We start from the raw sequence: 12,747 nt of genomic DNA, 5'->3' as shown, positions 1-12,747 counted from the left end.
TAATTTCCCTATTTTTTTCCTGGAAGTCATTATATGAAGATTAAGAGTAGCCTATAATTTCAAAAACAGAAGACAAAAAAAATAGGAAAAAAAAATCACAGTAAGTATTCAAAATCCTGGAGATTTTGCTGTTTTCAAATATTCATTTTTCTATAATACAAGAATGTAAGTTGCATATTATTGATTTTTTTGTTGCAAAGTCATATGAGCAGAGAGCTAGCTATTCTTCAGCTCAGATAAAGGTGACTTACTGCTTAAGTTGAAGTCATAGGATGATAGATTCAGAGCTGGAAGAGGCCTTAGTGATAAGGGAATCATCAATCTAGAGTTCGAAGGGACCTCAGAAACCTGCTAGTCTAGAAGTTTTAATCTGGGGTCCATGGACTTATTTTGTATGACATATGCTATTGTATACTATATAACATGTATATGTATATATGTGTGTATAAACACCTGAATACTTATGTGTGTATATATGCCTATAGCTGGAGAAGGAAATGGCAAACTACTCCAGTAATTTGCAAGAAAACCCCAAATGGGGTCATGAAGAGTTGAATATGACTGAAACAACTGCACACATATGTGTGTCTTTATGTACATCTACATATATAATCAAGGTAATACTGTATCCAAGTGGACAAATAAGCAAAAGGTCAGAATTAATGTTAATATATAATATACCAGTATATGTATGCATATGTGTGTGTTCCCATCAATTATTAGTCCAATAACTGTTTTCCTCTATAATCCTATGTCTTATATTTTAAGCATTTAAAAACCTAATTCTGTTAGGAGTCTGCAAGCCTTACCAGAATGCTAAGGTATTCCTTGACACACAAAAATATTAAGAACTCCTGTTCTAGTCCAACCTCTTCCTTTCATAAATGAGAAAACTGAGGACCACAGAGGTTTAATGATTTGACTAAAGTTACTACCGTCTTTCAGGTAGAGTCTGGATTTGAACTCAGTTCCTTTGACTACCAAACTAGCATTTTCACTAAAGCATACTTCCTTCTCAAATCGGTAGTAACCATAGGTTTAAAAAACCTAGAATGTTAAAAAGCAGAAAGGGATTTACTCCAGCAAAAGTGAGAGAGAGACAAAGAAAGAGAAAGAGGAGAGGAGAGGAGAGGAGAGGAGAGGAGAGGAGAGGAGAGGAGAGGAGAGGGAGGAGAGGAGAGGAGAGGAGAGGGAGGGAGAGGAGAGGAGAGGAGAGGAGAGGAGAGGAGGGGAAGGAGAGGAGAGGAGAGGAGGGGAGGAGAGGAGAGGAGAGGAGGGAGAGGAGAGGAGAGAGAGGAGAGGAGAGGAGAGGAGAGGAGAGGGAGAGAGGAGAGGAGAGGAGAGGAGGAGAGGAGAGGAGAGAGGGAGAGGAGAGGAGAGGGAGGAGAGGGAGAGGAGAGAGAGGAGAGGAGAGAGAGGAGAGGAGAGGAGAGAGGAGGGGAGGAGAGGAGAGGAGAGGAGGGGGAGGAGGAGGAGAGGAGGAGAGGGGGAGAGGAGAGGAGGAGAGGAGAGGAGAGGAGAGGAGAGGAGAGGAGAGGAGAGGAGAGGAGAGAGAGGAGGGAGAGGAGAGGAGAGGGGAGGAGAGGAGAGGGGAGGAGAGGAGAGGAGAGGAGACGAGACGAGACGAGACGAGACGAGAAGAGAAAACAAGAACTAAAGACCAGTAAGGATACATGATTTGCCCACGGACTGGTGACTGTACCAAAACTGGATCTTGATTCTTCACCCAAGCCACAGATAATTTCCAATACTCTAAAAGGTACATTTGGCCACAGCTGTCATCAAAAACTTGTGGTATGAGGAAATGCATGGGTGCAATTTATACTGAATACAGTTTTGACCCATATATTTCTCTCCTAATCAAACCCAGAAAATTAAACAATATATTCTCATCTGCATGTACCAAATATAGGGTTTTTATTAGTTCTTATTTTAGATGCTAGAAAGGTTGTGCTTTGCTTTCCTACCATACATATATACATGGCCTTCCACAAGGTCACCCAAGTCACAGATCATGGATCCATAGCTGGTTTGGCCTGTTTAGCAGCAAATTTGCTGAAGTCATTTTTTTCCTTATAAGAATATGGCTGAAGGTAACATAGATCTATCTCATAAAGGAGGAGTACTCATACTAATGAGTTCTCAGTCTTCCCATCGAGCTATAGCTTTCTGAATGAGCTAAGACTTTGAGTCCTGCAGAGTCTCTCTTTAAAGGTTTATTAAAAAGGCATAATTGGCTCCAGGATGTTCTCCCGCTTCTTTACAACTTGTAATAAAGGATAGAACAATTTTAAAGTTATTTAATTTGAAGAACAATTGACTAGAGGAGTATCTATAAAAGAGAGATGTTCTATGTCTGATTTTTTTATATTATTCTACTTCCACACTAGACACCTAAATCTTTTATCTCAGAGTCCCTTTTACCATTCTTTTTCCATGGACATATAATTATGTCATCTAGTAGAATAATTATCCGTCTTCAACTGTGGATTTTCTTTCTACCATTCTTGAGAAAAGGGTGGGAAAAGACAAAAAAAGGTTAGCCCTGCTTCTCTCTAGGTAGGTTCAATTAGGAACCTCAATTCTTGAGATAGTACAAACTCTTGAATGTCCCAGTTGCTTTATCATCTTTCTTTTCCCCTTTTTCTTTCCCTCTTCTTATCTTCCTGGAAGTCTATAGTAGACTGTTAGAAGAGAGGAGAATGAAAAGTAGGAACAAAGGGAACTCATCTCAATTTTTTCACATTGCATCCTCACCCCACTCTCTTAATGAGACAAGGAAAAGGAAATACAATAATTATCATCACCACCATCACTGCCAGTACATGCAAATCTCCCCACTGAAATGCAAAAGGAGAAACTTTTGCATAAAGTAGGACCTATCTAGGAATAAGTAGATCTGAATTTACTTCTTACTCTGCCACCTCCCCCAGCTAACCCAATCCTAATTTGGGACAGCACAGTTAAATTTAGAGTTAGAGGCCTGGGGAGATGCACCCAGAAAGTGTAATCCATCAATTCTCCAGTCTTCCCAAGAAGAAAGTATATCTAAATACTCTTCATGGAAATCCTACTTACCCCTACTCACTTTCAGAGCACTGCGACCCTGAAAGATATGTATAATTCTAAGTAAGCCTAGCACGGAGTAAAGTACCATGAGGGAATAAAAATGAGCGTAGGAAATACAGGAGAGCATGGCCATGGAAGAGGAGAAGAAAAGGCAAATACTTGGTAATTCAGTTTCTTAGCACTTACCTTTTCTGCTGACTGTGCTGTACCAAAAAAGATGGGAATAAAAGCTAACCAAATAATGCAGGTGGTATACATTGTAAATCCAATGGGTTTGGCTTCATTGAAGGTCTCTGGAACACCTCTGGTTTTAATGGCATAAACAGTACATGTGACCATCAAGAGAATACTGTATCCAAGTGAACAAATAAGCGAAAGGTCAGAAATATCACATTTGAGCACCCCTCTGGCGTTTTCTGGGTCCAGTGTCCTCTGTTCTTCCATAGTCAATGATGATATGTGGAGGGTCCACAGGGTCCACAGCAAACCAAACGAAGACTCCCAGAAGCTGCACGGAGATGAGGCTGAAGGTGATCACCAGCTGGGATGCTGGACTGATAAACTTTGGAGCTGTGACGGATTTTTTCCCTTGTTCGAATATCCGGTGGATTCTGTTTGTTTTGGTCAATAGGGCTGCGTAACTGAAACACATGCCTAGCCCCAGAAAGATCCGTCGGAAAGAGCAGATGACTGTGTCTGGTGCTGCAATCATTAAAAAAGTGATGGAGTAACAGAGGAAGATCCCGGTCAAGAGCACATAGCTCAGCTCCCGCCCAGACGCCCTCACAATCGGTGTGTCATTGTAGCGGACAAAGGTCACGATGACAAAGGTAGTGGCAATAATTCCCAGGATAGCAATGAACACAGGCACCACTGCCCAGGGAGAATGCCACTCTAGCTTGATGATAGGAATGAGCTGGCAGCCTGTGCGGTTGATGTTGGGTCTTTGATCCAAAGGGCAAAGTTCACAGGTCAGTTCATCTACCTGGTAATTATAGCCTTCACATCTCTCACAATGCCAGCAGCAAGGGACTCCTTTTACTGTTTTCTTCCTTTCCCCAGGCTTGCATGGCAGGCTGCAGACAGATGCAGGATGAGTATGCTCTCTATTAGCCCACTGCATGTCTTCTACCTGTAGGTATAAAAAATTAATGAGCCTTCCATTTTTCCCCCATTCATAATATCCTAATCCTAGCCACAGGTTTATAATAAATCACGATGGGCTGACAGTACAAATGCAGTTTACCATAATAAGAAACCAGTTTCTTTCCCTTATATTGACTTTATGAAAGTGTTAAATGATTGTGTCCAATAAATCATTTGTGTCATCAGCCTGATGAGTGTCATTAGTTTCCATTTACTACTCAGCTGCTGACCAATCTGACATTTGGAGAAAGATTTATCAACTCTGATGCTGTTTTAAACAAAAAAAAAAAATGGTCCCACAGGAAGTAGTTTCAAGAGTTTATCACAAATACAACTACATGACAGAAATTCTGAAATACAATTAGGAGCTAAATATATACATATGCAGACGTAATTTCTATAACAATATTTTGGAAAACACAAAGCACACACTGCCCCAACTTCAAAGAAGGACCTCTTAAATGTGGACATATTCAAAGTCCCTTCTGTCTATAGAGGCAGCTAACCTTTCTAGCCAGGTATTTAGACTCGAAACACAAATTTCCCAACTCTGCATCTCACCACCATGAAACTAATTTGCTGCAGTAACCTGAAATCACAAAGACATGATATGATGATATGCCGATAGCTAAGGTTTTTAACACCTTGGTGGCCAGAATTTGTGCAATTGAGGGTTTGCTGCACTGATTTGTATATGACTCACCTGGCCTGCTGTTTCAGGAAGGTACTCACCATACTTCGCTTGATTCATTCCCTACCCTACTCCCTGATCATCTTCTCTGAAACCACCTTGCTCCTCTTCCTAACTCCACTTCTAGAACCTTGAACAAATCAGCCGAGCAACTGTTTCTGAAAGGGGTATGTCAATCTTCTTCTTAGGACACTGGGATGGAAGTAATGAAGGCCTGGGATCAAATCTCACCTCAGGCCATTATTAACTTTTAACCCTTGGCAAGTCACAATGTCCTTATGCCTCAGTTTCCCCATCTGTAAATCTAGGGGTTAGACTCAATAGTCTCTAATATACCTTTCAACTCTAAATATATGAACCTATGATCTCCTTTCCTCTGGCTCTACTAATTATTCCTGTAAATTACCTCGGCTGCCACCCCCCTATGTGTGTTGTCTTCTCCTATGAGAATGTAATCTCTTTCAGAGCAGGTATTATATTTGATTTTGTATTTGTGTCATCAGCATTTGGTAGAGTTACTGAAATTGGCACAATTACTGAAAATAGTAATCACTTAATGAATGCTGTTTCATTCATTCATTCAATCATTCATCATGTCGATTACTAGGCTAGACCCATTATGGGTAGCATGTCTAAATGATACAACTGAAGAACAGAACAGCATTATTTTACCCTTAGTGAAAAAAATAATTCTTCTTCACTAACTCTGATATGATAGGACTGTTTCATTTTATGTCTTCGTATCTCCAGTGCCTAGAACAAATTAGGCACTTAAGAAATGCTTGCAGATAGACTGATATTGCCTTTAAGTCCCACATCAGTCATTCTTTCGGGTTAAAACATTGAAGGCCTCTATTGAAATAAAAATGTCATCTAGGAAACCATTAAACACATTTTTTAGTCAGTCATAGTACAGGGCCCTTAAGTATTGACACACTAGGAGGAAAGAATTTGTTTTGGCAGCTTAGGAAAGGACCAAAACATGTGGCACTGTGAGAGAGGCACTCTCAGGCGATGTGTCATGGCAGAGAGATCTGAGCAAATATGGGTGACACAAAAATTAGAGTTTCAGAGTACAAGGGAGGAAAAAATAGAGTTTCAGAGTGCAAGAGGAAGTTGCCAAAAGGAAAAAAGAGGGAGTTGAAGGTGTACCTTATGGATTGTACATAATTCAAGGAAAAACCACTTCAATTTATCATACAGCTTGAGGCCACAAGCAATATAACCTTCTTATGCCACTAATAACATAATAATAATAAAGCAAGTATAATATAATGTAATATAATATCCATATAAATAGCACTTATGGCACAGCAGGTGTGTTACAAACATTGTCTCATTTAATCCTTACAAGAGCCCTGGAAAAAAGTAAGTATTATTATTACCATTTTATAGATGAGGAGACTAAAGCAGATAAGTTAAGGAACTTGCCCAAGGTCACAAAGCTAATAAGTATCTGAGACTGAATCTGAATGTAGGTCTTCCTGTCTCTAGGCTCAATGCTCTATCAACTACACCACTACTGACTTGTAATAATACACTAGAGAAAAACACGTAGGTACAGGAATGTTCACCACAGTTGTATACACTGCTTTCCATTTTCTACCACTACCCCACTTTCTTGATTACCATCTCTCTCTCCTAACTTATACTGGCCACTGCCATTTTAGGAATACACAGTTCTAGCTATGTTTAGAAGCTCATATATTTCATAGTGGCACTGAATCTTCCTTGGGAGTGGGATGAAGCAAAGAGAGGAGGTATACAAATTTTATTCACCATGTAAACTCTAATAGGACTTCCTACTGTGCTCATGGTGTCTTCCAAGGTAGAATAGAAAAGTGAACTCTGCATTTTAAGGATAATCTTTTGGAAATAAAGTTGCTACTTTATATATCATGAGAGTAGTTGATGCTACTAGATCTACCTTATGTGACCACTATAAGTAACAGGGCAATTTATTATAATTCAATTAATTTTCTATTAAGTTTTAAATATTCTGAAAGGATATTTACTTATAGGGATCCATTAAATTTTTAAAAATCAATATTATAACCACATAGTGGCTTCTCTCAAAATTGGTGAGAAAAATTGAGTAGTGTCCACTGAGTGGCTAAAATATTGACATTATACTCTAATGAACCCTTATACATAAATAAAACGCTGCATTTTTAAGCTTAATGTTTCTGAGATAATTATTTGGTTGGAGGTGCTCGATAATTTTGTGTTATTTGTGCCAAACCAAAGCAGCAATCCATTTATGTCACTTTTAGGGAAAGAAAATGGATTTGTTAGCCAAGCATCATGCTTTTTCCTAAGGAGATTCTCCTGCTTTAAATGTTAATTAGTCATTAAGACCATAATCTGTATTTTCCCTTGGTTACATTCCCTGTGACACAATTTGTCCTGAAAAATATCATTCTTCCCCTTTTGGTAATAGTCATGAACTACAGTTATGAAAGAATTTCTCTGAAAACTGCTACAATTTTCCTGACAAAATTCATGTTCATAAACAGAATTTTAAAAATGAATGCTAATTATTAATATGATTTTAAAATTAACTTAACCTATCAACCAATCATTAAGCATTTGTTAAATACCTACTCTGTTCCAGGAACTAAGAGGTGTAAATACAAAGACAAAAATGAAATAGCCCCTGCCCTCAAGGAAGTTAGCTTTTAATTAGGGGATGCAAGTATTAATATTAATTATATTCAAAATAAATACCAGGTAATTTTGATGAGGAAGGCAGTAGTAGTTGAGGAAAAATCAGGAAAGGCTTCATGTAGATAGTTATATTTGAGATGGGGCATTTAAATACAGCATTTTATGTTTGATCCTACTTTCAAGGGAAGCATTGGAGTTTATCAAATGAGGTTATAAAATTAATCAGATGTATTTTAGGAAAATAACTTTAGCAATTGTGTGGACAACAGAATGAAGAGTAGAAACTTGAGGTAAGAAGACCAAGTAGGAGCTTGATACAATAATCAAAAGAAAACCGGTGCTGAGAATAAAATTAGGGTGGCAGCCGTGTGAATAGAAAAAAAAAGGGACAGATACAAGAAATGTGGTGGAGACAGAAATAGCAAGATTGGGTAACTAATTGGCCGGAAAAGGTGAGGAAGAGTGAAGAGATGAAATTAAGATAGAGGTTGAGAACTTGGTTGAATAGATGGCAATGAGATCAACAGTCATAGAGAAATTTAGATGAGAAGAGGCTTGTTAAAGGAAAGATTGAGTATAAGATGCCTATCTTTAGCCAAATAACATGCAGTGCTTACTCTATGCCAGGCACTGAGCTACGTACTGAGATTAAAAAAAAAAAAGCAAAATATAGTCCCTGCCCTCAAGGATCCCAAATCTAATGGAGGAGACAACAGGCACATAAATATGTGTAAGCAAACCATATACGTGATAAATAAGAAATGATTAAGAGTGGGAAGGCTCTATGAGAGGTTGGGAAAGGCTTTCTGTAGAACAGTGGTGTCAAACTCAGACAGAAACTACATAAGGATCCCTGCATCTTCATACTGACTTAGAAAATATTGTCTTATGTTCTACCGTATTTTAAAAAATTTATTTTGTTAAACATTTCCTAATTATATTTTAATCTGCTGCAGGCTACTGGGGAGGGTGTGGGCAGCAATGGGGCCTACCAGTTATGTGTTTGACACGTAACATTGCTGTAGAAAATGGAAACAGAACATTGAGTTTAAATTGTTGAATACTTAGTTGAAGATGCACAACTATAGCTCAGGAGAATAACTAGGACCAGATATATGGCAGTCATGTTCATAGAGATGATAAACGAACCTATGAGAGATAATGAGGCCACCAAATGAAGACTGTAGAGAGAAAAAAAGAGAAGTGGGTAAAGGGCAAAATCATGGGGTCCATCCCCAGTTTTGGATCATTGTATGGATAGAGAACCAGCAAAATAGACTGGGAAGCAGTAGCCACTCAGGTAAGAAAAGAGAAACAAGGGAAAGGAGTATCATGAAAATTCAGAGTAGAGGCATAACAAACTTAAATGTGGCAGAGAGGCCAAAAAATAATAGGTAATGAGCAAATGCCATTACATTTAACAATTAACAGATCACTGGTTACAGTTTCAGTCAAATGTGGTTGGAAGCAAGATTTCAGAGTAGATCTTCTCACACCAAGTAATGCACTACACACAAATTAACCACTAGCTCTCCTACAATGTTCAAGCCCACTCTTTTCTATCTGCACCAAGGGCAGTCTCATTCATCCACATTTTACTATATACTACTAGTTTTACTATTTCCTGGCAACCATAAATCCACCTGCAGAGATGAAATGAAGTGTCTGGCCTCCCCAGTTGATTACTCAACGGTGAAAGTTTTGGAAGGAACTTTCACATACTTTGAATGTAGAATCGGTTTCCTTTTCAATGCTAACCCCATTACATCTGAAATTATTTACATTTGGGATCAAAAATCACAATTCATTGTTGCCTTGGGATATTCACTAGCAATGATTCATTCTGCTCTCATTTGTGTTTGTTGTTACTCAGTTGTTTCAACTGTCTCCAACTCTTCCTAACCTCATTTGGGGTTTTCTTGGCAAAGATAGTGGAGTAGTTTGTCATTTCTTTTTCAGCTCATTTTACAGGTAAGAAAACTGAAGCAAACACGGCTAAGTGACTTTTCCAGGGTCACAGCTAGTAAGTATTTAAGAATGGATTTAAACTAAAGTCTTCCTGACTCTAGGCCCAGTGCTCTATCCTCTGTGCCACCTAGCTGCTAGACTTTCCACTTATTATATTATAAACAATATAAAACATTAGTCAAATTCTATTACTAGACTATTATTGTGGAAAGTCTCTCTCTCTCTCTCTCTCTCTCTCTCTCTCTCTCTCTCTCTCTCTCTCTCACACACACACACATACACACAAACACACAGATGCACGCATGCATGCATACACACACATTCTGTCAGTAACCAGACTTGTTCCTTTCCAGTTGCTCCAGAACACTAAATCTAAGTGACTATTAATTACAATTGTGTTTGCCTGATCCTCTAATGTATTCTCAAGTATAGTTTTAATAGGCCACTTTCTTCGGGAAACTGTTTCCTTTATCTAACAGATATCTTCATAATGAATTCTCAGCACTCAAGTAAAATTTTCATTTAATGTAATAAACCTATTACTACTGCATTCCCTCATACCAAGTATTGCCCTAAACAATGAATTTGCCCTCCATGTAACATAGACATATTCTGCTTAGTCTACTTAAGCCTTTCTTAATTAGCTCTTTTAATTTTGCTCTATGAATCACCCTAACTTGATATTTATTTTTGGATCTTCACTTGTTGCTGATTTGTCCAGAACACCCATATCACAATACTTTGGTGACAAAATTGTGTCTGTATATGGTTACTAGACCAACTATGTTTCAATGGAATTTTTAAAATAATACCATCAAAAGAACTTATTAAATGTTTAGTATCATCAAGGAAGATAGGGAATATAAAGATAAAGACATTGGATCATTGTGTGGATAGAGCACCAACTAACTTAATCTTAATTTATTTCACATAATTTCATACAATCAAGTCAATCAACCCCAAGTGACCATTCAGAAGCAATGAGATTAATCTATCAGTGTTTTTCATCAGAAAGGTGACTATATAACTGAAAAGATCATAATGGTATAATTCAAGTCCTCGATTTTTTTTCTAAGTTCTTTAAAAGAATGGATTTTTGTTGTTGTTGCCTATTCCAACTAGATGATCACACAGCCATTCCCTCACTGAGTGCTATGAATACTACAAATTGTCAAAGATAAGGCAATAGCTTCCTAGCTTAGATTTCTAAAGGCTCTAATGTTCAACCCCTTTGCACAGCTACACAATCAGAAAGGTCCCAGACCTGGAAATGTAGGGAGATTCTCCCCTGGTTTAAACTCTGCTTCTATTCCATGTCCCAGATGTGTCATATCCACAAGATCTATGACTCTGTTTTTAAAAGCTCGAGGTTTCTGTTATGTTTTGAAAGCTGATTTGCCCTGACATTTTATTGTAGTAGCAGTGAAATCTCTAACTCTTGTTTGGCAAGATTACAAACCATGTGGGACTGGCAGTGTGAGCATCTCTACAACTTTGCCCAAAAGGCTTAATTCTCCTCTTTGTACTCACTCACTCAGAGGCCAAGTGTGTAGTCAATGACTGTATTCTGACTGAATTCAGCTACAAAAGAGCTCTAGCTAGTAGTTTAAATATACTTGTGGGTATATGTGTACATGATAATAACAATAACTTTGACTTAATTTTTCACTGGTCGACTAGCTATTTCTACCCACCCCATAATACTTCTGTAAGGATCAAATGTGTTAAAGTATAAAGAAGTGCTTTGAAAAGTGCCAAATGCAATATAAATGTAAGCTTACATTTCTGCTTTTCTGAAGCAGACAGCCACATTAGTTCTTCAGCCTCTTCCCATCCTCCAAGCCAGTTGACTTGAAGTCTCTGACATGTATTGGCTGCATGACTCTGGACAAGTCCCATAACCTCTCAGTGCTCACAGACAACTCTCTAAGACACGAAATTTTGTGATTTGTCATCCTTCTCTAAAACACCTCATTGAAATCACAAATCTGGACCAAAAGGACACTTTAGTTGTTTGTTTATTTTTGTTTTTCTTTTCTCCTCCTCACCTTCATCTCTCTCTCATTAGAAAGATTGCACAGAATGCTAGCCAATATGGATAAGGATTCTGACACTGTGAAGCCACTTATTGGGATTGGGCCACTGGGGTAGGCAGTAGGGTAGGCCTGGGCCAGGGAAGAGCTTACCTAGGGTGTGGCTGATAGTGGTAGAGCAAGTACCATTTAGTAGCTTCTTATTTTAACTAATTATTCTTGTTGACTAGGTGCTAAACTCAATTATTTCTTCTTGCTATAGTACAAATGCTATCAGAGATTTATAAATTTCAGTACCCTGGACAAAGTTCTGGTTACCTTACCTTAAATAACTCTTTAACTGTCTTGAATATATGTATAAATCATATATGTATATATATATATATATATATATGCATGCATGTGTGTATAGTACATATACACATGTATATGTATATATACATACATATATATATACATATTACTATTTGTCAAAGGTATGGATGTTGCTGCAATTAATACAATAAAAACTCATTTAAAAGTGAAAAAAATGAAAGATTGCAGATTTATGCCACTTTCAGAAATTGTTATGCTGGGTTATAACTTGCAGGTAAATAGTTAATCTTCCTAAAACTGCCTGCTGAAGGGGGATTTAGACAATTTTTCTTTCTCCTACCTCCTATGACTTATGTCATATTTGTCCTATTTATTCTCTCTCATTTTCAATAAAATTTGCCTACTAAATATTTTCCATCCATACTATTCCATCTCACAGCTTACTGTCTTTGTCCAGGTGGTTCCCCACCTCTGAAATGCAGTCACTCTTCATCTCTGCCTTCTAAAGACCCTAGCTTCCTTCAAAGCACAGCTCAGCTGCCACCTCCATCATGAGGCCCTTCCTGACCTCCCCACCCCTAGTCATCCCTCACGAAACAATTTTATATTATTTTCTATGTACTTGGTAGTGTCAAATCTGTATGTTTGTTGTTTTCTCCAAAATAGAATGTAAGCTCCTCAAAGGCAGAGATTATTGCATTCATCCTCGGACTCCCAGGACCTAGCACAGTGCTTGTTCACAGAGTATGTTCAATAAACATTTATTGAATTGACTTCAATTTATTTGTAGTATTAGTAAAACAGAAATAGTTCCTTTTACTTGAAGCTCTACTTGGAATGCACCATTGTTTTCTAATT

At 38.0% G+C, this 12,747-nt stretch overlaps 1 protein-coding gene across 1 annotated transcript in view; it reads right to left on the bottom strand.

The window, feature by feature from the left end:
• GRM8 (glutamate metabotropic receptor 8) overlaps nt 1–12,747 on the bottom strand; it is an 886,817-nt gene that overhangs the window by 122,821 nt on the left and 751,249 nt on the right. The window contains 2 exon segments of the mRNA XM_021002389.2: nt 3,256–3,507; nt 3,509–4,201. Of these exon segments, the coding sequence (XP_020858048.2) occupies nt 3,256–3,507; nt 3,509–4,201 (945 nt within the window).

Source organism: Phascolarctos cinereus, unplaced genomic scaffold (genome assembly GCF_003287225.1).
Source record: "Phascolarctos cinereus isolate Bilbo 61053 unplaced genomic scaffold, phaCin_HiC Scaffold_1;HRSCAF=81, whole genome shotgun sequence".
Classification (NCBI taxonomy): Eukaryota; Metazoa; Chordata; class Mammalia; order Diprotodontia; family Phascolarctidae; genus Phascolarctos; species Phascolarctos cinereus.
Note: the sequence above shows the minus strand (reverse complement) of the source record. Positions and strands in the feature narration are given on the sequence as shown.